This window comes from Drosophila busckii, chromosome 3R, assembly GCF_011750605.1.
Source record: "Drosophila busckii strain San Diego stock center, stock number 13000-0081.31 chromosome 3R, ASM1175060v1, whole genome shotgun sequence".
NCBI classification, from domain to species: domain Eukaryota; kingdom Metazoa; phylum Arthropoda; class Insecta; order Diptera; family Drosophilidae; genus Drosophila; species Drosophila busckii.
The window spans coordinates 17,817,815-17,843,404 of NC_046607.1; the positions used below are offsets into that span (position 1 = coordinate 17,817,815).

The window sequence follows — 25,590 nt, forward strand, 5'->3', positions numbered from 1 at the left end:
TAGAAGATATTGCAGGTTATCTGTTAGTTTGGTTTACTGAAGCCTTTTGCTGATTGCATTATTTTTTCTTTGTTAGAGTTAGAGTTGAGTTGTAAATTCTGTAGTACCCGTATATATATTGTACAATTTGAGTGAACAGAACGCAAAGTTGTAAGAGCAAGAGCTTAGAGTTGTAACAAGAGTTAGAGAGATAGTTAGAGCTTGAGTATCAGGTACATGGGACAGGTTTGAAGACGTTGCTTTCAATAAATTTAAACAGTTTGAACAATTATAATAACGTTTAAGAACTAAGGACATTTAAGCTATGGCTATGTTATGTATGGAAGAGCTAAGATATGATGGACATAGAGGTTATATCGACTTTAAGTTATCACCAATCGACAAGCTAATGAGAGTTACTAACCGAGAGCCATGCGGCTATATACAAATGCACTAACGTTAAGTATACGCAACGTATGCAACGCTTAGAACTAAAATACAAACTTATGATTGAGTTTGGTGGCGAGTTTACTTAACCGAAGCGCTAGAGGAACTCGAAGCCATGCCAGCCTGGTACTCCAGCTGCGGCGTAGTCTCCACCAAAGCCACACCCACGCTATCACTCTCGCTGTCGTCACTGTCCTCCACATCCTCCAGTGTTGTGATTTGACTTTGCACGCTCTGCCGCAGCTCCAGCGCTGCATGCGGCGCTATCTCCTCAACTGCTTCAATCAACGAAGGCGCTGAGCTGGTTGCCACTTCCGCTGCTGTTGCTACTGCTGCTGTTGTAGTTGCTGCTGCTGTGGGCGAGCCAAGCGAAGAGTTGGAATTGCGTATGCGCTTCATGCCCAGCAGCGGCAAAGGCATGAATGAAACATGATGACCTTTGCCACTTGGCGCCAGCGGCGTATTGGCGGCGCTTACAGAACCAGCAGCAGCAGCTGTTAGGCCCGCCTCCAGCAGCAGCGAGGGCGGCACTGAAGCCAGCGTTAGCGTGGACACTGAAGAAGGCCGCCCACTGCCCAAATGCAGCGAGCTGGCCGAGGCTGCTGCAGCCGGTGGCGCTGTAATGGTGACAATCGTCTTGGCTGCGCTGTTGACCGCCGAGGTGGAGCTGTAGTCGCCACGCTGTTGCATGCCCGAGCTGCGACGGCGGGCGCGATGATGATGCCGATGGAAGCTTTGACAGCGTGTGCAGCTGCGTTGCGAGGAGGAGGGCGTACCCGCAGCTGAGGAATGAAACTGATGCGAGTTGCGTGCGCCGACGCCGCTGCCGACGTTGTTGCCGCCGCAATTGCTGCTGCCGCTGCAGGTGCTGCAGCTACTGGGCTGTCGTCACATGAGCGTGCGATCCAACTGGTTGACCGAGTGGTAGCCAAAGGAGGTGGAGGCGGCCACCATGGCGGCAGCAACGTGACACTGTGAACGAAAAAATTGCATGGCAAACAAATGCAAAAGAAAAAGGAAACAGTTGTTAATAAAAGAGCAAACAGTGGCAAAACAGTTAGCAAGCAGTGTCAAGGCAGTGTACAGATGTGTGTGTGTATGCGTGTGTGTGTATAGGTGTGATGAAAGCAATTTAGCTTTTAACACAGCAGCAACGGCAACAAAGATTGTTCAACAACAAGTAAATTTCTCAGTGCAGTTAAAGTCATGATTGAAAAACAACAACAACAGCAATGGCAAAGCAATGAATGGCAAACAAACAAACGCACACACTCACACACACACACACATAGGAGGAGTGGCAAACAAGAGCAATAACAAGCGGCAGCACAAACACAAAAACTAAAAAACAAACAGCAATGCAATACAATAAAAGGAAAAGCGGTTTTCATATCACAGCAGCTGCAGCAACAGCAGTCGCAGCATAAGTAGGCGCCTGCCCAACAGGGGTGACCAACAAATAACACAAAAATGCAATTTCCGAGAATTCGCTAAGCCAAACAGCCGAACCACCCACCCACACACGAACAACAATAATCTCTGCCATGCACTGAGCATCCCGGACGAAAAATTTCAATTTTTGGCCTTTAGCTGCAGCAGCCCCCGCTGGCTCTTTCTGTTTGCAGCTTCTTTATCATACGTAATAGCAATGGAATTTCGTAAGCAAAACACAACTTGTTTGTCTCTTCTCATTTCCAAGAAGTGCAATTTATATTTTTGATTTTGTGGCTTCTGCTTATTTGGCACTCGTTGATTGCACATGCAATTCAATTACGTATGCAATTTGCAAAGCATTCGCAGTCTCTGCAAATTGTATTAACTGCTAGCCAGTTAAAGGGCAAAAAAGAAAGTTAAGTCGCCACACATGGCCAAGCCCTCCAACAGGGCGTATACGCCAAATAGTTCAGTGAACCTAATAAAGCCTACTAAATACGGCTTACGTTCATAAATTTTGCCTTTTTTTGGTAGGCACGCCCTTTTCGCCATTTATAATTTATTACTTAACACACTATTAGCAGAGCTAGGCCAAGGCGTAGTCAGAGCAGCAAAGTTTTGGCCAACTTACATATGCAGGCAACCCAATTAAGTACGCTCTATGTTTAAGTACATATTCGGCCTTTAAATTGGGCTGTTTAATTTAAAAATTGCAGCTCTATTTTATGGCTGCAGGGTATTAAGTCAAGCGCCTTTTTAGGGGCCCTCGTTTGGGCGGCACTTTGAGCGTTTTTGCGGCTGTGTCACATAATTATAAACGTTAATTTCACGTTCACAGTCCATTAAGGATAATTGATGTTTTCGCAACATTTGTGGTAAATTACATTTTGATGTTCGGCCGACCAGCCAAACAGCCGGCCGGCTGGCCGGCCGGCAAAACGTTGCCTGTCACAAAGGAGCAGAAGGTACAGCATTCGCCGTATGGCGGTGACTGGCGACAAAATGCCGGCGGGCACGACATGTCGTTTAATTTGGCTGTCGTTTTGTTGAAGCGCTCACGAATTAGTTTGATTGATTGTTTAAACAAATTGCTCAAGCCGTTATACTCAGCCGCTCGCACTCATAATTAATGTAATTAGCAGCAAAATTAGCCAAATTCAATGGAAGCAGCATATGAACAGCAAATGGCAAAGCATAAACCAGCATTGTATACCATTGTTTAATGGCTCGCCTACTCGAAGGCACCAAAGCGTAGCAGCTCCGTTGTAGTTCCAGGTCTCAGGCTGGCCAAGAATTTCTTCTGCAAGCATTTAGAATTACAATTACCTTGAAATGTAAACAGAGCTTCAGTGTATGTGTAATGTGTGTGTGAAGAAACTGAAATCAGCAAATTACTTTTCTTTAAACATTGTGTAGCTCAACTTTAGCAAGTCGCTTTAAGTCCTAGGCCCTTAAATGAACTGCTGTGTGGGTGTTTGTGTGTTTGTGTTTGACAACTGCTCTGTGGACAATTGGGACAGCAGGCAAAACAGCAGTCGAACAGCAGAGTACGTCAATGAAGTTAATTTTCAAGTGACAGCAGCAGAGTCGAGCACACACATACAGCTTGTGGCTAACCGCAAAGGGGCTTGTAGCTAAGTGCGAGTGAGTTGGAGAGTTGGTGAGTTGGGCAGCACTCCCACAACAATGTTGGCAAATTGTAGCCATCTAGATTTTGCTGCTGCTGCTGGCAAATGGCCAACGGCCAACGGAAGTTGACTCTCATTTGTCGCTAATTTAAACAATCACCGGAAGTTGTGCATGTTATTTGAAGTGTCTGCCTTTCGTTATAGTAGTGCTTCGTTAGCTACCACAGACGCACACACACTAGTTAGCCATTAGGCTAGTTAAATGTTTGGAAAACAGCGATAAGAGTTTGCTATTAGCTTGTTAAATAAGTTCAAGTTAAGACGCAACTAAGAGCGTAGCTATGAAAATTGATTTTACATTATGTGTATCCTACGCATTTCAATTGTTTGCTACATTTTCCATTTGTCAGCATTATATATACGGCAGTTCCGGGTAAGCAGCTCTTATCGTGACCCTTTTTTTATATAAACAACAATGCCTTGAAAAGTAAGAGAAACTGACATTTAAATTGGCATGCTCGGGGGTGTAATTGATACGACGGCACCCAAAATAAAAAAAATAAATATAAATATTAAACATATATGTATGCGAAGCACACGCACACACACTGTTGGGTTACTTACGTTAGCTGTAAATAACATGTTGATCAATTAAATTACTGTATAGAGCTGTAAGTATATATCACATGCTGCTGGTGCTGCTGAAAAATTGCTCAAGTGCAGCAAAAAGTTTTTGCTGTATTTATGGCTCAGTTGATAGCTGAGCCAACATAACGAGTATTGAGTGTTGATTTACGAAATATGGACAGCCGCACTTATCGTTGGGTTCGAATTCCCAGCTGAGTGCCAAGGCTCACACACACATACGATACACATACACATGATAAAGTCAAGCAACCCAGGCGTATGAGCAATAACAACAATAAGGGCAAGTAAACATAGCAAAAAACAAACACATTTAAGTATGCATGTGTGTGTGTGTGAGTAGATTTAAATGTAAAGTAAAATAGCAAACAAAAAGTAATATGAGCAATGTGTGTGTGTGTGTGTGTTTTAATATATATGGCAACAACAATTAGTTTGCTCAACTGCAACATGAACAACTTGAATAAAATTACATTTAACTTTAAGTATGTTAAGAGCCATTTGCGCTATAATAATGACAGTTATTCAATCTTATTGAAGCACCCTGCTTCAGTTAAACATAAGAGCAATCACAGAAAACATTGAGAAACGCAAGCATTCAAACATCAGGTTGTCATGCCAAGAGGGAATTGTTTAAACAGTGACATTCAAGCTTTCGCTTCAGTTGTGTGTGTGTGTCTGTTTGTGTTTACAGGTGCAGGACATTCAACAGGTGCTTGAAACACAGCTTACAGTTTATTTTTCTTGTATTTTGTATGCGCGTGTGTGAGTGTGTGTGTCTTTTTTTTAACAACACTTAAAGTATAAACAACAATGTCACAATAAAAAGGATTCAGTGAACAACAGCACAGCAACAAGAACATGGCCGGCGCCAAAGTGTGAGCGAGACAGACGAGCATGTAACATAGTATGACATACATATAGAAAGAGACACAGAGAGCAAGAGAGCGAGCGAGACAGACAGTTACAGTAAGAGACACAAGAACGTATGAACGAAATCCATGGCAAGGCGACTGTGCAATGTTTCGTGTGCGCTTTTCAACACATATAGTTATGCATATGTGTGTGTGTCTGTGTTTGAGTGTGTATGTGTGCGCGTGACTTTAAAGAAGCAACAACAACAAACACCAAAAACGTCAACAGCACACACACCAAGTCGCTTACCTTGCCCAGGTTAACATATATAGTAGTAATATGTATTTGTTGTTGTTTGGGTGTGTGGCAAGAACGCCTTAATCATTGTTTATTTGTTTGTACAGGGAGTTGTTGGCAATAGCAAGACTCTAAACTCTATATATAAGTCTGCTCGCAGGAATTGTGGCGCACGTGCTGAATGCCGTGCAGCGAGCAGGTTGAATAGCAGCGCCTTGTCGCGAATCTCTGCAAGAGGAGAGAACACAGCAACAGAATCATAATCAGCTCAACCCCACACACTTCCCACCCAACCCAAAGACGAAGACGTCGCCAAACTTGCTCGCTTGAGCGGCGTTTAATGTTGTTGTTTATGAGCTATGAAGTTATGACATGACTAGCAATTGCATTATATATACTCCATATGCTGTGCACTTTGATTGTTTGTGCAGGCAAATGCATGAAATTTATGTATGAAAATGCGTTTTATGCCATAAGAAACTTTGGCTGAGCAACTAAAGCTAAAAAAAAGGAAAATTAAAAAATTGAAAAGAGCGCTGCTTTTAATTAAATCACGTAATGCTGTCGTTTTATAATTGAATGCGCGCAACGTTTCAGATGCGAATCACGAAACAAATTTGGACTTGACTGACAACGCAGCAGCGACTGAAGCAGCAGCAGCGGCAGCGGCAGCAGCACTTAGCAAGGCCAAATACATTAGAAATTTATTCATTAAAAGCGCACTTTGCGCTGTGCCAATGACGCTGACGCTGCCGCTCGCTGACGTTGACGTTGACTGATGCGCTGCGATGTTTATTTATGCGCACTCATGCCACATGTGGCACATGGCATGGCGCCTGGGCTAACCAGCGTTTTCATTTAATTTGTAAATTAATATTGTCGCTGACTGAGCTTTGTGATGAGCGAAACCCAATGAGCTGTCGAAATGTCTAGCGCGCTTACCTGCGACTTCGAACGCATTGTGGGCTGATACTTGCGGCGTATTTTGCGTGGGCAGCACATGCATAGCAGACGCACAAAGGCGCTGGAAACAAACAAGAAAATTAACATAAATAGAGCGCCGCTTGAAGAGCTTTAACGACTTACCGGCGAAAGTCTCTGCTCCAGCAGGCATAGATCACAGGATTCATGCAGGAGTTGATCCAGCCCAGCCAAGTGACAATAGCGGAGACAATCTCCTCATGCTCTATGCACTCGATGCAGAAGCCGGACAACAGATTTACCACAAAGAACGGCAGCCAGCAGACAATGAATACGCCCATGACAATGCCCAGCGTCTTGGCCGCCTTCTTCTCCTTGGCAAACTTGGCCAGCTTGCGCGACAGTGAAAAGTTCTTGCCCATATGCCGATGCCGAGCCAGCCCATTGTTGTGCAGCGCCGATAGCGGCTCATCGTCCGGCTCCTCGGGCGTGGAAGTCGTTGTGCCGCCGCTGTGATGATTATGATGATGCGAATGCGAGTGTGAGTGACTCAAGGAGCCGCCGCCGCCTGCACCGCCGCCGCCACCACCACCAGACTGATTGGTATTGTTGACTGGGTCACGTGTGGTGCCGCCGCGATGTATGCGCAGCGTTAGCTGCAGCTCGCCTGAAGCCATCAGCACCTGCTTGGTGCCAATCTTCAGCGAGCGCGTCTGTATAACCGCCGCGCGATAAATGCGACAATAGGTGAACACCATTACCAGCAGCGGCAGATAGAAGGATATGGTGGAGCTGAACACCAAGTAGCCCAGATGCTCGGTGAACGTGCATTTATAGGCGGGCATCTCGCCATCACGCGCGGCACGCCACCAAACAATGGCCGGAAAGCTAATGGCGCTGGAGCAGATCCACACAGCGGCTATGAGTCCCGCCGCACGCTTCACAGTCATGCGCATGGGATAGCTAAAGGGATCGGTGATGGCCCAATAGCGATCCAGCGATATAACGCACAGATTCAGTATCGAAGCTGTGCTGAAGAGCACGTCCAGCGAGCGCCAGATGTCGCACCAGTCCGTGCCAAAGAACCAAGTGTTCTCCAGCACCTCGTACAGCGCCGAGAAGGGCATAACCACCAGCCCCACCAGGCAGTCGGCCACAGCCAGACTGGTTATGAAATAGTTGGTGGCCGTGTGCAAGTAGCGCTCCCGTATCACAGCCAGTATGACCAGCGAGTTGCCAAAGACTGTGGCGAACGAGAAGAGAAATAGAAACGCCAGCAGGCCCATGCGATCATTGGGCAGCGCCTCCAGAAATTCAGCCAGATCTGGCTCGCTGGTTGTATTGCTTGCTGGCGCCGCTCCTGGCCCACTGCTGGCATTTATTGCTGCATTCAGCACCAGCTCCGTGCTCATCGATGCCGCATTAAAGCCATTGAAGTAATAATACACATCCTCCGATATGTTGTAGCTGTTGTAGAAGAGCGGGGCACGCGTCTGGTTCAACATGTTGCCACGCAGCAGCTCCCAAATGGGCTGCGCCGCGGACGTTTCCGGTGGTGCCGCCAGCTGTAGTGAGGCGTCACTTTCAGCGTCTTCCAGCAGACTGCTCATGGCCATGCTCAATGCAGTGCACTCAATGCAGCTGACAGCAGATCCTGTGACAGCAGCACTGCCGATGCCGAGTGTCCTTTGCCGCAGCCAAGCGCATTAATGAGACGCATTTTTGCGCGTTTTAATGGTCTATAAAGAAATTATAATTACGGGCGAAGAAAATTATGAGACACATACAGAAATATTAAATATAATACTCAGACAGATGTTAACAATTGTCAAAATGAATGACGAAATTAAAGATGCTTAAAATTGTAAGAGATAAAAAGTAGCGACTGCTGGCCAAGTTAAGCTGCATGTGTTACCTCTGAAATGGCAGCTGGCCAACTTTGATTGCTTTAATTCGAGTAACATTAAAAGTTTTTATGCTTGACTATTTTGAATAAACAGTAAGTGGAACCAAGTTGCAACAGCCAAACTTTTAAAGAATAAAATTTACCTGCCACACAGACTTGTTCGACAGTTCAGCGTGCCACTCAAGGCAATGTCTAATTTTGATTCAATTAAAATGTTGAGTTGCTTCCGCTGCCACATCCGCTTACCTGCAACGTTAACAGGCTTTTCTAGCAGCAATTTTTCGCAAAGTACAAAAGCCAAGCAAACACATTAATTAGAGAGTTTTTCGCTGCTTGCTTGTTTGTAACTAAATTTGCTGCTGCTGCTGTTTCACCTTGGCTTGGTCTAAAATTCGAGAGGCAAGTCATTTCAGTTTCAGTTGCGTTTGCTATACCGTTAGTCAGTGTCAAACGGCGGCAGCTGTGCACTCAAAATGCTGCACAATTAATTCAAGCAGAGCAGCCAGAGCAGATACGCAGTCCTTGCCACAAAGACTGGCACCCGCAGCCGGCAGCCGGCACCCGGCACCGAACCCGCATTTGGGTGCGCGCCAGGAAAATAAACAAATTAAATTACATTCGGAGTGCTTGAGAGAGCGGACACCTGTAGTCGACGCAGGAGTCGAACGAGTCAAAGTCATTCATCTAAGCTTAATGCGGCTATGAATGCGAGTCCGTGGGTGCGGAAGTCAACAAGCACTCGTTACTCTTTAGTCGCTACTCGTTAGTCTTGCTGACACTTGCACTTGAGGCCCAAGCCTCGTGCTTCCATTGTCAGCTTGAATTGATGGGCTGGAGTGTGCATTTGAAATGAAGAAGAACTTTATTAGACTCAGGAGCTGCTGCTAGCTTATTTGTTATTTGCACTAACGAGTTTATACAACACGCTAAGCGAATGTTAACAACATTTCATGCCAACAAGCATTTTAATTCTGCTGGCTACAAACAAAATTTGTTTGCCAAGCAGCAGCAACAGCAGCAGCAGCATCGACATTGGCTATTGAAATCGAGTTGATAGTCATTCAAGCAATGAATGGATTCGTTGTGTGATTGTGCTGCTGATTGCGCCGCGTGAATTGAGTTGGGTCTCTGGGAACTGGCTTTGGCTTTTGCCTTGGGGCCAGCCCAGCTCGGCTCAGTCGCAAATTTGTTTGGCATGCTAAACGGATTGCGGCTTTGTTTGACTTCTGCGCTAGTTAGTGCCAGCCCAGCAGGCTGTCAGTTGCTCTTCTCTCGGCCATTCATTTTAGCCAGCGTGCGATTATCACCTGCCAGAGCGTTAAGACGAGCCAACTCGCTCACCCTGATACCTTGACGCTCGCTAGCTCTGCTGCTGCCTGACATACAGTTTCGCCTTTTCATTTCCGGCCTTGCTTGCGTCGCCTGCATGCCATAAATTTTCCTGCCAGCCTCAAGTTTTTTTTCGCTTCGCCTTCGACCGCATTGCAGGCGTCTTCCGTGTGTTTTTTTTTCCTTGCTGCTGCTTAGTACAATTTCCTGGCACATTTTTCACACAGCTAAGAAAAACAAATATTTGCACACCCACACAAGTACAACGTACATATATATATTTCACTTACGCTGCGCATGATGAGTGCGTTGATGTGCACTAAGTCAAAATGTGAGCCAAGTGTGGCTCTGGGTTCCGCCAGCACACGAAAAATGTGTTGACTGTTCAAGTAGCCGAAACATAAACCCCGGCCAACAACCATAAAAACTGGCAACCCGCACACACACACACCCACACACACAATCACACACACTCACGCGAAATGGCAACAAAAACAAGAGTCAAGTAAAAAAGGCAAATTTCATATGGCATATGAACATGAGAGCAAACTCTCGTGTATGTGTGTGTGTGTGTAAGCCTGCAGCCTTACTTTTGTGTCTGGCCTGGGCACAACAATTTAATTGAAGCTGCCTTTAAGTTAGCCACTGTTTTGGCCTAATGCCAAATAACCCAAAAAAAAAAAGAGCGACGAAGAAGAAGAAAAATCTCATGCCACAGCAGCAATTTGTATATGGGCTTTTACCTTTTGGACCCTCTTTGCTAGGCATAACCCAAATAAGCTCAGTTGCCTGCTTGCCTGACTTGCCTGTCTGTCCGTCTGTCTGTTTGTCTTCGAAACGATGCCATTGAATGGCCAAGCGCTTGCAAGTTGAGCGACTTGCTAGCAGCTTTCGTTTTCGCTTAGTTATATATGTGTTGGGGTATGGGCATGGGTGGGCTATTCCAATTACAAGTATTACAAACTGTGTTATGGTGTCAAGTAAGCATACCCATCATAAATCAAAAGCCTTCAGAACTTTTGATGAAGGAACGCCACTTCGCCTACAAAAAAATACAGAACAGTTTGTAATTATATAATGCTGCATTTGAATTTCCGCACTAAAGTGGCAACAAACAACGCGCAAGTCCACAGTGCGTATGCTTTATTTGTTTGGCTTATTGCTATGCTGGAGCAAGACAAAGTCCTTGGCGAGAGTGTCAGCCAATCAGCCAAGCAATGTGCATAAGATAAGTGGCTGGCTTGACTTGTCTAAGATTAGATTTCAGCGCAAATCTGAGCTAATAACTGCTGTGGGAAATGCTGCATTAGCTGCTTGGCACGTTGAGCTCGCACCACATACAGGTTGCCTTGCTGTTAAGCACTTGATTGATTTATAATATTTTATGCGCATCTCTTGTTAGTTTGCCATGGCTACTTAATGCTACTTTGCTATACTATTTGTTATGAGGCTTGAGCTTGAAGTGATATACAAGTGGCTAAGCGTGCCTGGCTTAAGTTCATAATAAGTTTATTTTAAAGAAATTGATTTTTTATTGCAGTTTAAGCAGTTGAAGCTTTTACTGCATTATGCGGAAATTAAAGGCAATCTGGATTGAAAAATAAACTTCAGTTTGAATTGCATAAAAAACAATAAATGTTATTGCAGTTTGATGTGGCACGTTATTAGCCCTGCTCTCCGCTCTGCACAGTCTTTGCGTCAGCTGTAATAACAACCAATGCATAAAAAAAACTGCGCAGTTCCAACTGACCACAACGGACGGACAACTGGAACGGTCCGACTCTACGCTGAATGTTTGTTGTTTTTCAATTTAATTTAAAATATTTTTATGCTACTTAAATGTGATGCCAAGTAGCTGGCAACTGTCAGGCAGCTGAAGTCACAGACAATGGGCACTGGCGCACAATTTTATGAGGCAAACAAAGCACACTCATAGGACAGCAAAGGACACAGCACAAGCAAAGCCTAAGCAATGCCAAAAAGAGAAGTCTATATATTTATTAGAGTGCCTTTTGTTAAGGCTCGAGCTTCAGCATGCGTATAGTATATACATTAATTCAATGCACTATCTGTGTATTGGAATCGGCTGTGCTAGATAATGGTTGTATGTATGTGTGTGTGCTTGACTATGACATTGAGCAACCTTTTCTCTTTTTGGGGCCTGCCTATGCAAATTACCTTTAACGTGCACTTAGCTTATGGCTAAGTTAACTGTACAGTTAGCTCTGGATTTGGGCTGTTATCAGCGCTCGCTATGAGCGTCACACGCTCATTGCTCAGTGCGATAAATCGTTTGCCTAAAAATCTTACAGAAATTACTCCCCAAAGCGTTTGGTGTCAGGCAAGGATTTTTGGTTTGAAGCCCAAAACGACAAAGCTAGAAAATGTCGCTCAAATCTTGACAATCTTAATGTGAGGCAAGCACTCAATAGCACCGCCAAGCGAGCCAACCACCCACCCACACACACACACACACATACCATAAGCTGTGTCAACAAATGGAATTTAAACACGCGTTGTGGCAGGCTCTCACTCACGCTCTGCTTAACTCATTGACTTGACTGGCTTTTGCTTATTTTAGGCTTTGCAACTTGTACCTTTTTCTGATTTGATAATGTCGTTGCCGGTTTTAGTCCCTGGCGGTATCATGCCGCGTTTTGCTTAATTATGTCACAAATATTTACACCAAAGCCAAACAGTGAGCACAGCACTGTGAACAGTGAACAGAGTTGGAAAAAAAAAACGCAAATAATGTAAATAAAAAGTTGAATGGCAGGACCTTTGCTCATTCAGTGTCATGGCACGCAAGGAATTCAGACCAGCAAAAACAAACAAACAAGCCAGTCAGGCAAACGAGAATGAAAGCAAAGACAGGCGGTGCGTCAAATGTTTGCAGCAATCAAGGACGAATAAGGACAACCCCAGCGAAACTGATGATTTCACCCAAAGTGGATTTTTCGTTAATGGCAAGGCATTAATTTTAGAACAAGAGCGATAAAGATAGAGGTATTGCTAACGCTGCCAGCGCAATCATTAATCCTGCGAATAGGACATGTGAGCATTGCCAAATATTGATATTTTTGCTTTTGGGGTGCCAGCCTAAATTATGATACATTGTCTCAATGGGGCTGGAAATACTAATCGTATGTTTGTAGCAAAGTTATATGCATATAAAATATTCTCACTTGTTAGATCTTTGTTTGCGTTTTGCGCAGATTTTTGTTATACTGGCCATTGTTATTTTTCGCTTGCGTGTCATAATTTTTGCTGTTGTTGTGTTACCTTTTGGCATGTTGAAAGTTATTGGCCACTCAACAGGCACGTGTGCACGGGGGACCACGGGGCGTATGTGTGACTGTGTTTGAGCGCACATTTAGCGTGCTTGTCACGCCATGAATAATGCTTGCAACAGCAACGCGGTGCACACAGCAACAGAACAAAACGTCGCAATCAACGTCTGCTGTCTGTCACTGAGCCAATCGAGTGTCCAGCATTACGTTAAGTGGCATATTGCTCATACGACATGTACGTCCCCACATTGAGCATGTCAAACGTCATCATTGGCCAGTCCCCAAACGCCAGGCTACTCAATAATTAAATACTGTTGCCAATATCAAGCCTGCACGCATTAAACATATCGCTGTTGCGATGTCGCTACTGTCGACAGTAGTTGTAATTCAATTAGGGGCGTATCGATGTGGGAAAGCGAGTAACGCAAGTCAAAAGTTTGTAACTTTGCTTTTTTGTAAAAAAGGTAAACTGATATTCAAACTCTGACTTTAATCAATTAAGCCAATTAAGCGCTACATGCAATTCAAAACTCAACCTAGCAATGTCTGGCGTTTTTTATTCAAACATGATTTAGTTTAATTTATAATGGAAACTAATTAGCTGCAGCACTTAACAAAAGAACGTGCTTCCACTCAAACCATTGACTTAAGGAGCGTTTAGAAATTAGATACATAATATATTGATTGACATTGATATGGTATTGATTAGAGCGATCAATAGTATGAACACCCACGCGTATTAAAAGGCACGAAACTCTTTCATTTGAGGCATTTTAGCTGAGCTGAATATACCCTAACATTTTAATTAAAACAAACAAAATTTATTCAGTTCATTAATAATACTGCCCCTGTTCATACTTGGGTACGCCTATAGCTTAAGCAATTAATAATTAACGCTACGTTTTTTATTAAAGTAAACATCATAGCGCGTGTGTTTATATTAATTTAAATACATTTATTGCACGCACGTGTTTGCCGTTAATCGTAGTTAATTGCAAAGAGCATACAAATATATAAATGTGTTAAGTAGAGCTTTTAGTGTTATAATTAACAATTGAAAAAAAATAAGTGAACTTTTCACTTGGCTTGTCATGCATTAACTCATTAAATAGCAAGTTTATGAATAAAACAATCAACAATCAAATAAATTGCAGAATGTAATTATGACATGAATATAAAATGGGATGCATAGTTATTTGATTGACATATTAAGCTTATAGCTTAGTAAAAAAAAAAAAACAATTATTAAACAATTGCTGATGAAGTCATTTGGTTGAAATTTAAGTTTATAAACATTGAATGCCAGTTGCTTGCTTTTAACTTGAATTATAGCTCAAATAAATATTAGCTAATGACTCAATGAAATTTAACTGCTAATGAAATACATAAAGCAAATAATATGTTTACCCAACTAGAATTGACTGTGTGTGTGTGTCAAAAATCTATAAATAATTCAAGCCACAACTATGCTAGCCGAATTTATAAAAGACTCTGCTGCGGCTGCTGCTGCTGCTGCTGACATCTCTCGAGCAAAGCAATTTGAACTTTTCGTTTGCGTACAAACGTCTACTAGAAACTCTGTCACACTTTGATATCTAATGTACTTTCGCAAAACTCATTTCGAGTGTTCCCTCTTTTGGTTGAGTGAACCACGCGTTTGCTGACAGCACATTTCACTTTGCTAGATTTCTATTTCTATTTCGATTGCTAGGCTTAAGCATTCATTTGCGAAGCGCTCACACGCACGCACGCACGCCCCTTTTATGCGCTGCCCAGAGGACATATTTAAAATGAAGTTTGTTTTCTGATGAGTGCGCATATGTTTTATTAGCAGCAAAACTTTTGCCTGACCATGTGTGTGGGGGCGGCATGCTAATAAAAGTCGAGGCAACGCAATCAACTTTAAGCTCAATGTTTAAATGCTAGTCACATGCTCGAGCAGACAACAAATATTTTGGCAAGAAGACAGCGAATAAAAAAATATTTAAAAAAAAATATAGCAATTGAAACACGCGCTAGCTGAAATTACAAAATGGCAGCGCCACGCCCATGCTGGCGCGTGTAAGCGCGTTAACTACAACAGCAACAACAAGAACTTAGTTGAAAAAAAGTCACGTACGCCGCAGTTGAAGACAAATTCATCAGGCAGTTGGCCCTTGGGCGCCAGATAATGGACTGACAATAAGCGCACATGTAATAATATTGTAGACACACACACACACACATAGAGAGAGAAAAAAATGTTGTGAACGCTTATCAACTGCTGCTAATGTCAACGGCAAATGGTCCACTTATAGTCGATATTAGTTATGTTTGCTCATATCTAATTTGATTTAGCGCGAACTATGCTGCTAAACAATTTCGTAAGCCATAATTTGTTGGATAAATTGCGCATACGCCATGTCTGCTCATGTCTATGCCTCTGGCCATGCGTGTGGGCTGCCGCCAGCCTTGTAAGCCATACTAACCCAAACAAGTGCCATGTGAGAAATCTCTGCACCATCAATTCATATAAACACGCAAAGTCGAGTTGAAACCACAGTACATTGGCCTATGTGCGCTATCGTGCCAGTTTTTCTTATCTCAACTTACAGTGCGACAGGCTGCTTTAAATGTATGTATGTGTGTGTGTGCTATGTTTGCAACATTGTTTTTGGTTGCTGAAGCTTTCGAGTGACATTCTAATCAACTGCACATTACCATGTTCCAAATGGGCCAACATGCAACACACACACACAAACACACACTCACACATGTTCATGCTTGACTTGCCACGTTGCACATCCACCTGCAGTTGATTAAAATTTCATTTTTGCTGCTGTTGCTAGTGTCGCTGCTGCTGCTGTTGTTGGTGCGCACAATTTAATGCCTAATTAAGTCACAAAATTAACATTAAAAGGCAATCTGGCACGGAAGCTTCAAGCCATTGCACTCGCGGGCGTACGACATGACATTTTGCCAACTAATCTGCTTGCTGTTACCAGCGTTAACACGCATAAGCGCCAATGGCTAGAAGAGAAATTGCATTTCAGCTTAATTAGCTAAGCCAAGCACACACACAGAAATTCTTATGCTTGCCTGGCGCACATAAGTATGCTACAATTTTTTCTGCGCACTAGTTTATTTATTTTCACCTTCGTTGACTTTAATATTTTCACAGGCTATACAAATCGTATTTTTAGCTTTATTTTTGTGCCAACTCAAGCGTTTTATTTGATGCCTGCGCACAAATAAAGTTCAAAACGGCAGCATAAAAAACCAAATGTTGACTGTTGTAAAAAAAAAGGTGCAAATTAGAAATTCAAGTTTGTATGGCGAACAAAAAAAAAAACAAAGCCAGCAAAATAAACATAAGCAAAACTGCTTGCTGCGCCTATTTGTGATCATGAAAATATTATTTAAAATTATTATTTCTTGTTGTTGTCGCTCTTTTGCTGTGGCTGCTATAAATTACAGCAACACACTTAATTTTCTAGAAGAGCTGGCAGCTGCAACCTTGGCAAGCCTAAAAAAAAAGGAAATGAATTTAAATACCTGAACGACGCGAGGCGCGGGCCAACAAAATCAAGCACAGCCGCAATGCGGGCGCCCCGCTGGCGAACAAGCGCGGAATGTGTAAGCCACACACACACACACACGCAAACACGCGTACGCATAGAAACACAGACACTTGGGCATTAGCAACATTATAGCATACGCAGCAGGCAGCAGCCCACTGAAGCTGAAGCTAGGCGCCTGAGTTTTGTTTTTCGCATACAACAACTCAAGGTAGCTGCTGCTTATGTTGCTGTTGCTGTTGCTGTCGCCTCTGAATTGTCATTCAAAATTGTAGCTGTTTGCCTGTGGGGGAGCTAAGCAGCTAAATTTTATTTGTGGCAGCAATTTTGAGCGATTTGCCTTTAACAGCAAAACCATTTCTTTCAATTTTTTCGCCAAGGCACAAAGCCTGCGTTTGTGTGTGTGTTTGGCCAATTTTCATAAATACATATTCAAATTTATTATGATTTCCATTTAATTTTTTGTTGTTGGCTGCTCACACTTCAGTTGAACGCCCTCGAGACTTCAAGACGCGCGCGCTGTTAAAAATTTTTGTTCAAACTTTTTGCAGCAGCTACGACCCGTATTGGATTTGCATTTGAGCGGCTCGACGACGGCCACTTCGATTATTGCTTGTTAAATTGCTATTGCTGTTTGCTGTTGTTGTTGCAGCATAAACTTTGTTGGCCAACAAATTTTCATCTTGCTGTAGCGCTGACAGCCAGCAGAAGCAGAAGCAGCAGCAACAACAGCAACAGCAGCAACAACATGTACAAAAAGTCAATTAGCACAATTGAACTGAGGCGCCTGCAAAAATTTCGTGGAATTGCGCTAAACTTTTTTTGAAGATTATTTATTAGCACGGGCTGCACAAATTGTTAAGTGTTGGCACGTGCTGGGAATTAGCGACAGTATGACCAAGTGTCTGGGATCAAGCGTAGCAGAGACAAGTTCATTAACTCCAGGCGACAAATTAAACTTAAAGATTACGACTTGACCAAGTTAAAATTAATGCAATATTGATAATGAAAAGGCATGTGAGCTGCTTCAACTGTAACTATAATTGATGGCTGTAGCCCGTGTAGCTGCCAAAGCAAAAAGGACTTTCATTTCTCAGTGGCTCAATCCTTTTTCAATAGAGCAAAGTTATGAAAAATTGTTACATTAATCATTTGCCGCTTGGCAGCAGCAGCAGCAGCAGCAGCAGCAACCACAACAACAATGCAAACAGACAGCAGCTGTCTATGTCAAGGACGGCTGCTTTTGTTATGTGGCTGCCACACCACCTGTCATAAGTTATTAACTAGACGAGCCTGTAGAACGCCCACACACGCACTCATGGAATTGCAGCTTGCCCAGCCTACTCAGCGTGCGACTTTCACTTGCAATTTTGCAACTGTCGTATTGCCTTTTGTCTGTGCTATTGGCAAAATTCAAGCGCTTAGTGCTTTGACTTTCAAAATTATGAGCACTTGCAACAAAATTTACTGGGCAGTATGCCAAGGACGCTGACGTGTACGCTTTGCGGCTGACAGTTCATAGGAATTTTCATTAGTGCTGCAAGTGCTCAAGTCGCCATTGAGACGGCTATGATGGCCAAAACACACACACACTCATACACAAAGAGAGAAAGCGAGACAAGTGACAGTGACCTTTCGCAATTACAAATGACCAAACATACGCAACGCCCCTTTGGCTTTATACAAACAGTTAGTTGGCAAAACCAAATTTCTGCACATGATATATGTATATCCAATGTGGTTTTAGCTACACAGCCCAACTGTAAAACCGCACACTTAAAATATATATGTATGCATGTATTTGCGTTATTTTTTGTTTTTTTTTTTTCTGTGCAAAATACAGAGAATAAATTGTTGAAAACTCAAACATTGTGTGGCGCATGGCGCTAATGGGTTAAACCATTTTAAGTGCATGCCTCACACACACACACACACAGACACACTTACACACGCTCAGTTTATCAAACAATGTTACAAATTGCCGCATTGTAAGTTGCCTCTGGTTGTTGCTGTTGTCGTAATTGCACTTTGCCTGCTTTATGAGCGTCACAGCCATAAAACATTACTGTACATCATGTAAGTTACTTAAATGTATCATGATCCTTAGATGCTGTTACTGCCACCACCATATTTGGCAATAGTTTACATCCACGCCCCCACAGCTTAGTTGACACTAAAACCACGCTCCAGACTTAGTCACACTTTATGCTATGTGCTGAGCTGAAGTTTGCTGAAATATTTGAATGACAATGTCATGTCAGTTGAGTTTCAAGATTGTTTTCTATGAAATTACAAGTGCTAATGGCACGTTGTCTTAGCATGAATAAATATGCGTGCTTTTAAATATTTTATAGCCATTGCTCTTAAAAGTGTTCGACTTGCCCTCCTACAGCTTTTAAACTTTATAGATACTTCAAGCACACTATCACACTAAGACTATACTTATGAAACTAATTTGGAAAGTTAAGAAAATACAAGCACAGCATGAAACTTGAGCTTCAACTCTGCAAATTGAAGTCAGAATAAAGAGTGGATAGTACTTGGAAATTTAAATTGGCTTTGATTTGTTTTAGTAAACTAAAGTTGCCACAACTAACAATTAAATTTAAAATCTGTGAAGAGCTTAAGATGCTTATTCAAATGAAAACAGTTTGATATTGAATGAAGTACTATTGCCAAAAATATAGCTTGCAATTTTATATAAATTAAAGGAGAATGTAGTTATGCCATAGTTAGCAAGGATTGCTAAGCAATATAAATTCTATGCACTAGTAACTAATTTATAAATACTAAAGCTGCACATAATCAAATAAAAATATTTCCTAAATTATACAAAATAAATACAACAGTAGTTACAGTCAGCAAAAAACTTATAAATAATATATACTATTAATATAGCAAACGCACGGAAGTATGCAAGAATTTCTTGAATTGATGACTTGACTTTTGTCTACCTTAAAACGAATGAAAGAAATGTTCACTCGAATGTTCACTACTGCGTACTTTTCTTTTGTGTTTGTTTCTATGCATAAACAATTACGTCTGTGTCAAATTGATTTCCTTTCTTTGAGCAAGCTTGGAGTGTGTGTGTGTGTTTTAAGCACACAATCGCACACCACTCATCTCTCATACCATTAGACAGAGCATATCAGCGCACCAAACTGTTGGTTGTGGCAAACAATTTCAATTACAAGTTTGCGGCTGAACAAAACCACTAAAGAACAAGGCAAGTTGCTGCCCCTGCTCAGCTCAGAGTTCGCTATGTTATAGGTGAAAGCTGCAGCACACCTTATCGCTTTAGCAGCCTCTCTCTCTCTCTCTCTCTCACACTCTCACTCTCTTTCTCGCTCTGTCAATTTCATTCACTTTACTTTTAGCTGCTGCTGCTGCTGCTGCCTATGGGCCTCTTTCTGCTTCATCGCACAGCCACACGTTGCAGTCATATTTGCTCTTTCTACATTGTGTGGTTTACTGGCGTTGTCAACAAGCTGGCAACAACCTATACCAATACAAAGTGCCAACCAAATGCGTGTGTGCGCGTCTGTGTGTGTGTAGAGGTTTTGCCTTTGTGCGCCATTGAAATATTTATATGCAAATAAATAGTTTAGCGAGCTTTCAGCTTTGCTTGTTTTATCATTGAACGAGCACACGCCCCTCAAAGGACGCACAAAAGAGCAGGAGGGCACACACACATACGTAGATTGTCAAACAATTCGGCAAAGCTAGTACTTTATTAATGCGCGCTAATTGCGCTTGCTAGTTAATTGTAAATAACCCATTGTGCTTAGTTTAAGGATAGAGAGATAAGAAATTGTATATTGCGTTAGGTCATGTGTAATGAGAGAATATTAACAGCTAATTGAATTTAATATGCTGGCAACAAATGACAAAATCAATAAGTTCTATGCATGAAATGATGCGTAAGCTACAAAAATTCTTTTGTTTGTTGTCTGTGTGTGCCATGAAATTTTCTTATCTTAATTAGCAGCTTAATTGTCAGCATAACCTGCTGCCACATGTACACACATGTAACTGTTGTTTGTGGTCTAGGCTTAGCATATCGTAGACGGCTTAGGGTCTGCAGTCAGGCAATTAAATCTGAATTTCATAAATACCAAAGGCAATTAGAGCAAATAGCAAAAAAAAAATTGCTTTGCTGACGCAAACGATGCAAAAACTAGTTACCACGTTTTATTAATTTCAGAAAAAGTTTAACACACGTGTAAAATATGCGCCACAATAAATGAAATTGTTGCACTAATTGCGAAAATAAACAAATAACAACATTGAAAAAACTCGCAGACAAAAGCAATTAATGTTATGCAAGTCATAAATGAAATATGAATTGCTCAAAAACAAAATAAAAAAAATTCCCACAACAATTGTTTATATATGCGCATAAACATAGTTGTGCTGTTGACTTTCATTACCTTAAGCAAATACACGCGTAAGTTTGTTAGGCGGAGTGAGGCTGGGCGGCAAGTCATTAAAAATTTTAATGAAGAAACTTTTTTTGCTTTTGTTTCCACAAGCATCAACTTCGGCAGTGGCATTGTTGTTGCTCCCAAATGCTTTAATTTTCTATTTAAATTTTGTTTTGTCTACTTGCCTGTCTGCAGTACATAGTATATGCTTGCATATTGTTTAAAACAATCAACTCAAGGCAATTCTCAGCCAGGAAGCGAGAAGCAGTCGGGAAAGTACAGCAGACAGGAAGCTGCGGCGCCCAACGTCTGCCGCATGATTTATTGAAGCGATAAAGTGATTAAATTCAAATTGATTCAAGTTATAAGCAATTGCGACAGCCACAAGCAGGTGAGAGACAACTTGGGCACTGTTAAGCCGCAACTAAAGCTGAAGTTAAAGTTCTCGCTTTGGGGCTACTTTAGTCAACATGTTACTTTGTCACTTTCGTTACTTTGGCTGCCTGCATGTTTGTTTAGGTGCTAAGGACCCATTTCAAGCGGAGAAACTTACTAATTTATGCTAAATCGAGTTGGGTACCACAGGGCGTATGATTAACGTAAATGCCATTTTACATTTAAATTAGCAAAAACCAAAAAAGAAATAATAATAAAATAACGCCAAAGCGCCACAAGCAGCACGACCTTGTGCCTTTTATATTTTGTATTTTGTTTTGTTTATTTTTCTGCGCACCGTGCCACAAAAGGGCAACTTGTAGTTTTTTAAGGGCCAGGCTAAAAATGTCAAAACTTTCGTTCGTTGGCCAAAGCTGGCCTTTAAGCCACTCACTAACACGTTTGTTAATTGCATTCACACGCTCACACATTGGCTTAAAGCAGAGCTCGAGGCTCACAAATAGGCTCATGTACTTGGCACACATTTAAAACGTACCACGTTGCAGCTCCTGCCAGCTCCTGTGGGATCGCACTGGCCCCGCTGCTCTGCCTTTCACTTCCTGTCGAATGCAATTTCTCGTTTCACTGCGTCGACTGGCCTGTTGAAAGCTTTTTTTGACGTGCGTCCGTGTGTCGCTTTTGTTTTCTATTTCCTTTTGCTTGCTATGGCTTTTGGGTAATTTTTCTTATATATTGCTTGTTAAACTGTCGCGGCTGCTGTTATGCGCGTCGTGGTTAAAATTGAATTCCATTGGCAAAATATATGATCGCAATTAATCACTCAACTCAGCAGCAGCAACAGCAGCAGCAGCCGCTGAGCGCAAGTTCTTGCTTTAAAAAAATCGTAATATTATTTTGTAGACTGCAGTTAATTTCGCACGAAAAACACAACACTAAAAAATTACAACTTTGTTTGAAATAACAACATTATTTTAATTCAATTTTTAAATTTCAATAGTTGCTGATTTATTTCAAAAATTCTTTTTATTGCACTACGCTTTCAGTTAATGACTGCTATTCATTCAATTTGAGCGGCTTGTTGGCGCGAATCAATTCATTCACAAATTATTTTTGGCAAGAGCGACCCAATGACCAACGCGTTCGAAACGAAACTGAAAGAATTAACTAATGTGTAAAACAACAACGCAGCAAGCGACAAAAACGACACTGGCTGCTTACAACGAACACCACATAACATATACGACCGACTGTCGACACAGGATCCACGACGGCTCTTCGTGCTTGCCACACACACCGACGGCGACGACTACGAGTTGTAAGCCAGCTTCAACGAGGACGATGATGGCCTGCAAGAAGCTACCATCAACACATATACACAAGCACATAAACATGTGTGTGTGTGTGTTTGTGTTTGTGTGCGTGTATTTGTGGAATGCACTGCACTTACCGTTATATTGTAGCATAGTTTTATGCGCGCGCCGGCAAAGCCGCACAGCTGATACAAATTGGCGCCAAAATATTAAAAGCCACAGCGCATGCCTTGCGACTGTTATACAAATTAGGGTGACCAGCAAGCTGTTCAGGAGCGCTCCAATATGCCAAGGCGCCCAAGACTGATAGCTGGAGCGATTTAGATTTAATGCCAAGTTACTACGAATTGTCTAAAATCAGCTAGCATATTGTATTGTTTATTCAATTTGAACTCAATTGTGCGCATATTTTATTGTTTAGCTTAGCATTTTAATGCCTTTCTAAATGAAAGTTAACCATGCTGTGTATCATTAAAGCACCAGCCTTATTGACTGACAGCTGTTGGAAATTCAAGTCATGTCTTGTTTTAGGGGAATTTGCTCTCAACTGCAATAGCCGTGGGCGTCTCAACAGCCAACGAGTGAAATTATAATAAAAAATGTAATTAAACTATTTGAAAGTGTGCTTTATTGCAAGCGTACGCTGTCAAAATGATGACAGGCTCTTGTGTAGGTGTTTACTACACAGACTCCCAGGCGTCCAAATTCTGGGAATACCTTTTAACAAGCGGCGGCTTTCAAACAAGACGCACACGCTGCCGCACGCACACACACACACATGAGCATGAGCATGGAGTGTAGCGTACTTTTAAGCGCTTGACTGCTATTTTATGCCATGTGTTTATTGCATATTGGGCATGGTTTAATGCCACTCTCATTATGCTGTCAGTTGTAGAGAAGATAAACGTGTCTGTGTGTGGCCTTTGTTGCTTGGCAAAATACATAAAAATAGATTGAGTTGTGTAAATTCAAGTTTTGATTAAAATATATATATATAAATACATAAAGTTGCAGTAAAAGAATCTGCAATGCATTCTCTTAAATGCATGGCATCAATTATACAAAAGTTTTCTTAATTTTCACAAGTTCATAACTCAAGTTGAGGGTTGAGCCGGGTCCGGGTCCAACAGGCAACAGCAGCAGCAACAGCAAGGCCAAATGCAGCAGAAACTTGCTGGAATGCACACACACACACACACACACACACACACACACACACTTACGCACAAGCACATAAAGCGCACATGTGTGCATTTGTTGTTTATTCCTCGATTGCGTACAAACATTTACATTTGAAAAGACAAGTTAAAAGCATCGTCTATGCTCAGGATCTCTGTGCTGTCAGGCAGTACCACCCAGCGACATGCAATTTGCAAGTTGCAAAAAGATAGAAAAACGTGAGTAAAGAGTGAGAAAAATATTGCAATCTTTAACATGGCAACTTAGGGGGCGGGACGAGGTATAAAGGGCTGTGGCATGCACTCGTTGCTTGCATGCTAAATTGCAGATTTCATATGCAAATTTTGCACATCTACAGAAAATTATTCAAATTACTTGCAAAGCAATGCGCCAATGTGTGTGTAAGAGTCGACTAGACTGAGTGCGTCGTACTCGCAGCCGGAAATGCGCATAAACAAAATGGCGTCACATTGAAACAAAAGTCAAAAGTTGCCAGCCTTGGCCGCTTTAAGCTCTTTATGGCTTTAGTGCTCATCAGCGAAATTGGTAAATCTTTGCATAGCCCAACACCCAGCACAGCAACCAGCAACGCGCCTCATCAATCAACGCAATCAGGTTGAATGAAATTGCTGTTGCTGTGCCAAGGCTGTTGACTTCATGGCTGTTAATCCTTAAATATTATTAAATAATTAACACACATTACGTGGCATGTATATGACAACAACAACAACAGCAAGACGAAAGGCTGTAAGCGAAACAGCGGGATTTATGGAAACTCTACAGGGATTCAGTCATCAAAGATAAACGCAATTATAGCGTTTTTAACGCAGCAGACAGCAAGCATCTAGGCCAGACCATCCGCCAAGTCGAGACAATGGCTTTGCCTTGCCCTGCTCTGCCCAAGCGGTGCTAAACATGCAAATTAGCGTGCAGAAAGCAAAAAGTTTTCAAACTGTGACACAAGAGAGTGAGAGAGTAACACCGCGAAGGAGTTAAAGTTCATTTTAAGCCAAATTTGCATATTTAAATGGCTTAAATGGCGCCACTTGCCACGCTTGACTGTTGTTACCACCACCACCACCGCCAGCAACTCCACACGCGCTGCCCTTTGCCCTCTATGCGCTGTCAGCGGCTTGTTGTCACGTTTCTGTTGGCTCATAAAAGTGAGATTGAATTTTGAGCGGACGAGCGGCAAACGACAAACGACTGGCTGACTAACGCTGGGCGGGATTTGGTTGCGAGTTTGGGCAGGGGCTTGGCTTTGCATGTCTAACCAGCAAGCAGCAAGTTTTACATGAGCTGAACTTAATGTGAACTTGAAACCCAGCAATGATGAAGACGACAAGCTGTCAAGCCCAAGCTAAATTGTTGCACACACATACTCACACGCGCGCGCTCCAGCACACACACATACGCATACGCATACGCACACGTGTAAGCGTATAAGTGAAAGTTTTTGATACTGCCACAGCTAACGGCAGCCATTAACAAGCTGCCACACACTAGACAGCTGAAGAGCCCGCCCTCACCAGCAAACTTATGCACAGCATTGAGCAGGAAATTAAATTTATGCATATCAACTTATAATGAATACGCAGAATTTTATGCAATTTACAGCAAAACTTTTGCACTTAATTGAATTTTACAATATTGCGTATACGCCATGTGTTTGCTGCAGTAACATCTGAACTAATTGAATTTCAGATTTTAGATTTACCAGTTGTGACCAGTGTCCATCAGTCAATAGATTAGATTGGGCTTAAGGCTAAACATCAGACAGGCTTTAAGCTTACAGACATGCTGCGACTTTAATGTCGCACTTTTCACTGATTTTGAAAGAAAGTAGAATGTAAGTGACGAGCGTAAATAAATCAAAGTGCCAAAGGCAACCAAATAACAAATCAATCGAAGACGCTCCACAATCACAATGAACTTGATAAATCGAAAATATTCCCCGTTGTTTACACACAAAAGCCAACTGGCGCAGCCAACG

At 42.2% G+C, this 25,590-nt stretch overlaps 1 protein-coding gene across 1 annotated transcript; it reads right to left on the bottom strand.

Annotated features, from left to right (window-relative positions):
- Positions 1-20: 20 nt before the first annotated feature.
- On the bottom strand, positions 21-21,709 carry LOC108602816 (dopamine receptor 2). The gene is given in 4 exon segments (XM_017991047.1): positions 21-1,398; positions 6,228-6,309; positions 6,372-7,945; positions 21,644-21,709. Coding segments are annotated over 3 exon segments (2,424 nt in total). The 5' UTR covers positions 7,823-7,945; positions 21,644-21,709; the 3' UTR covers positions 21-507.
- Positions 21,710-25,590: the final 3,881 nt, after the last annotated feature.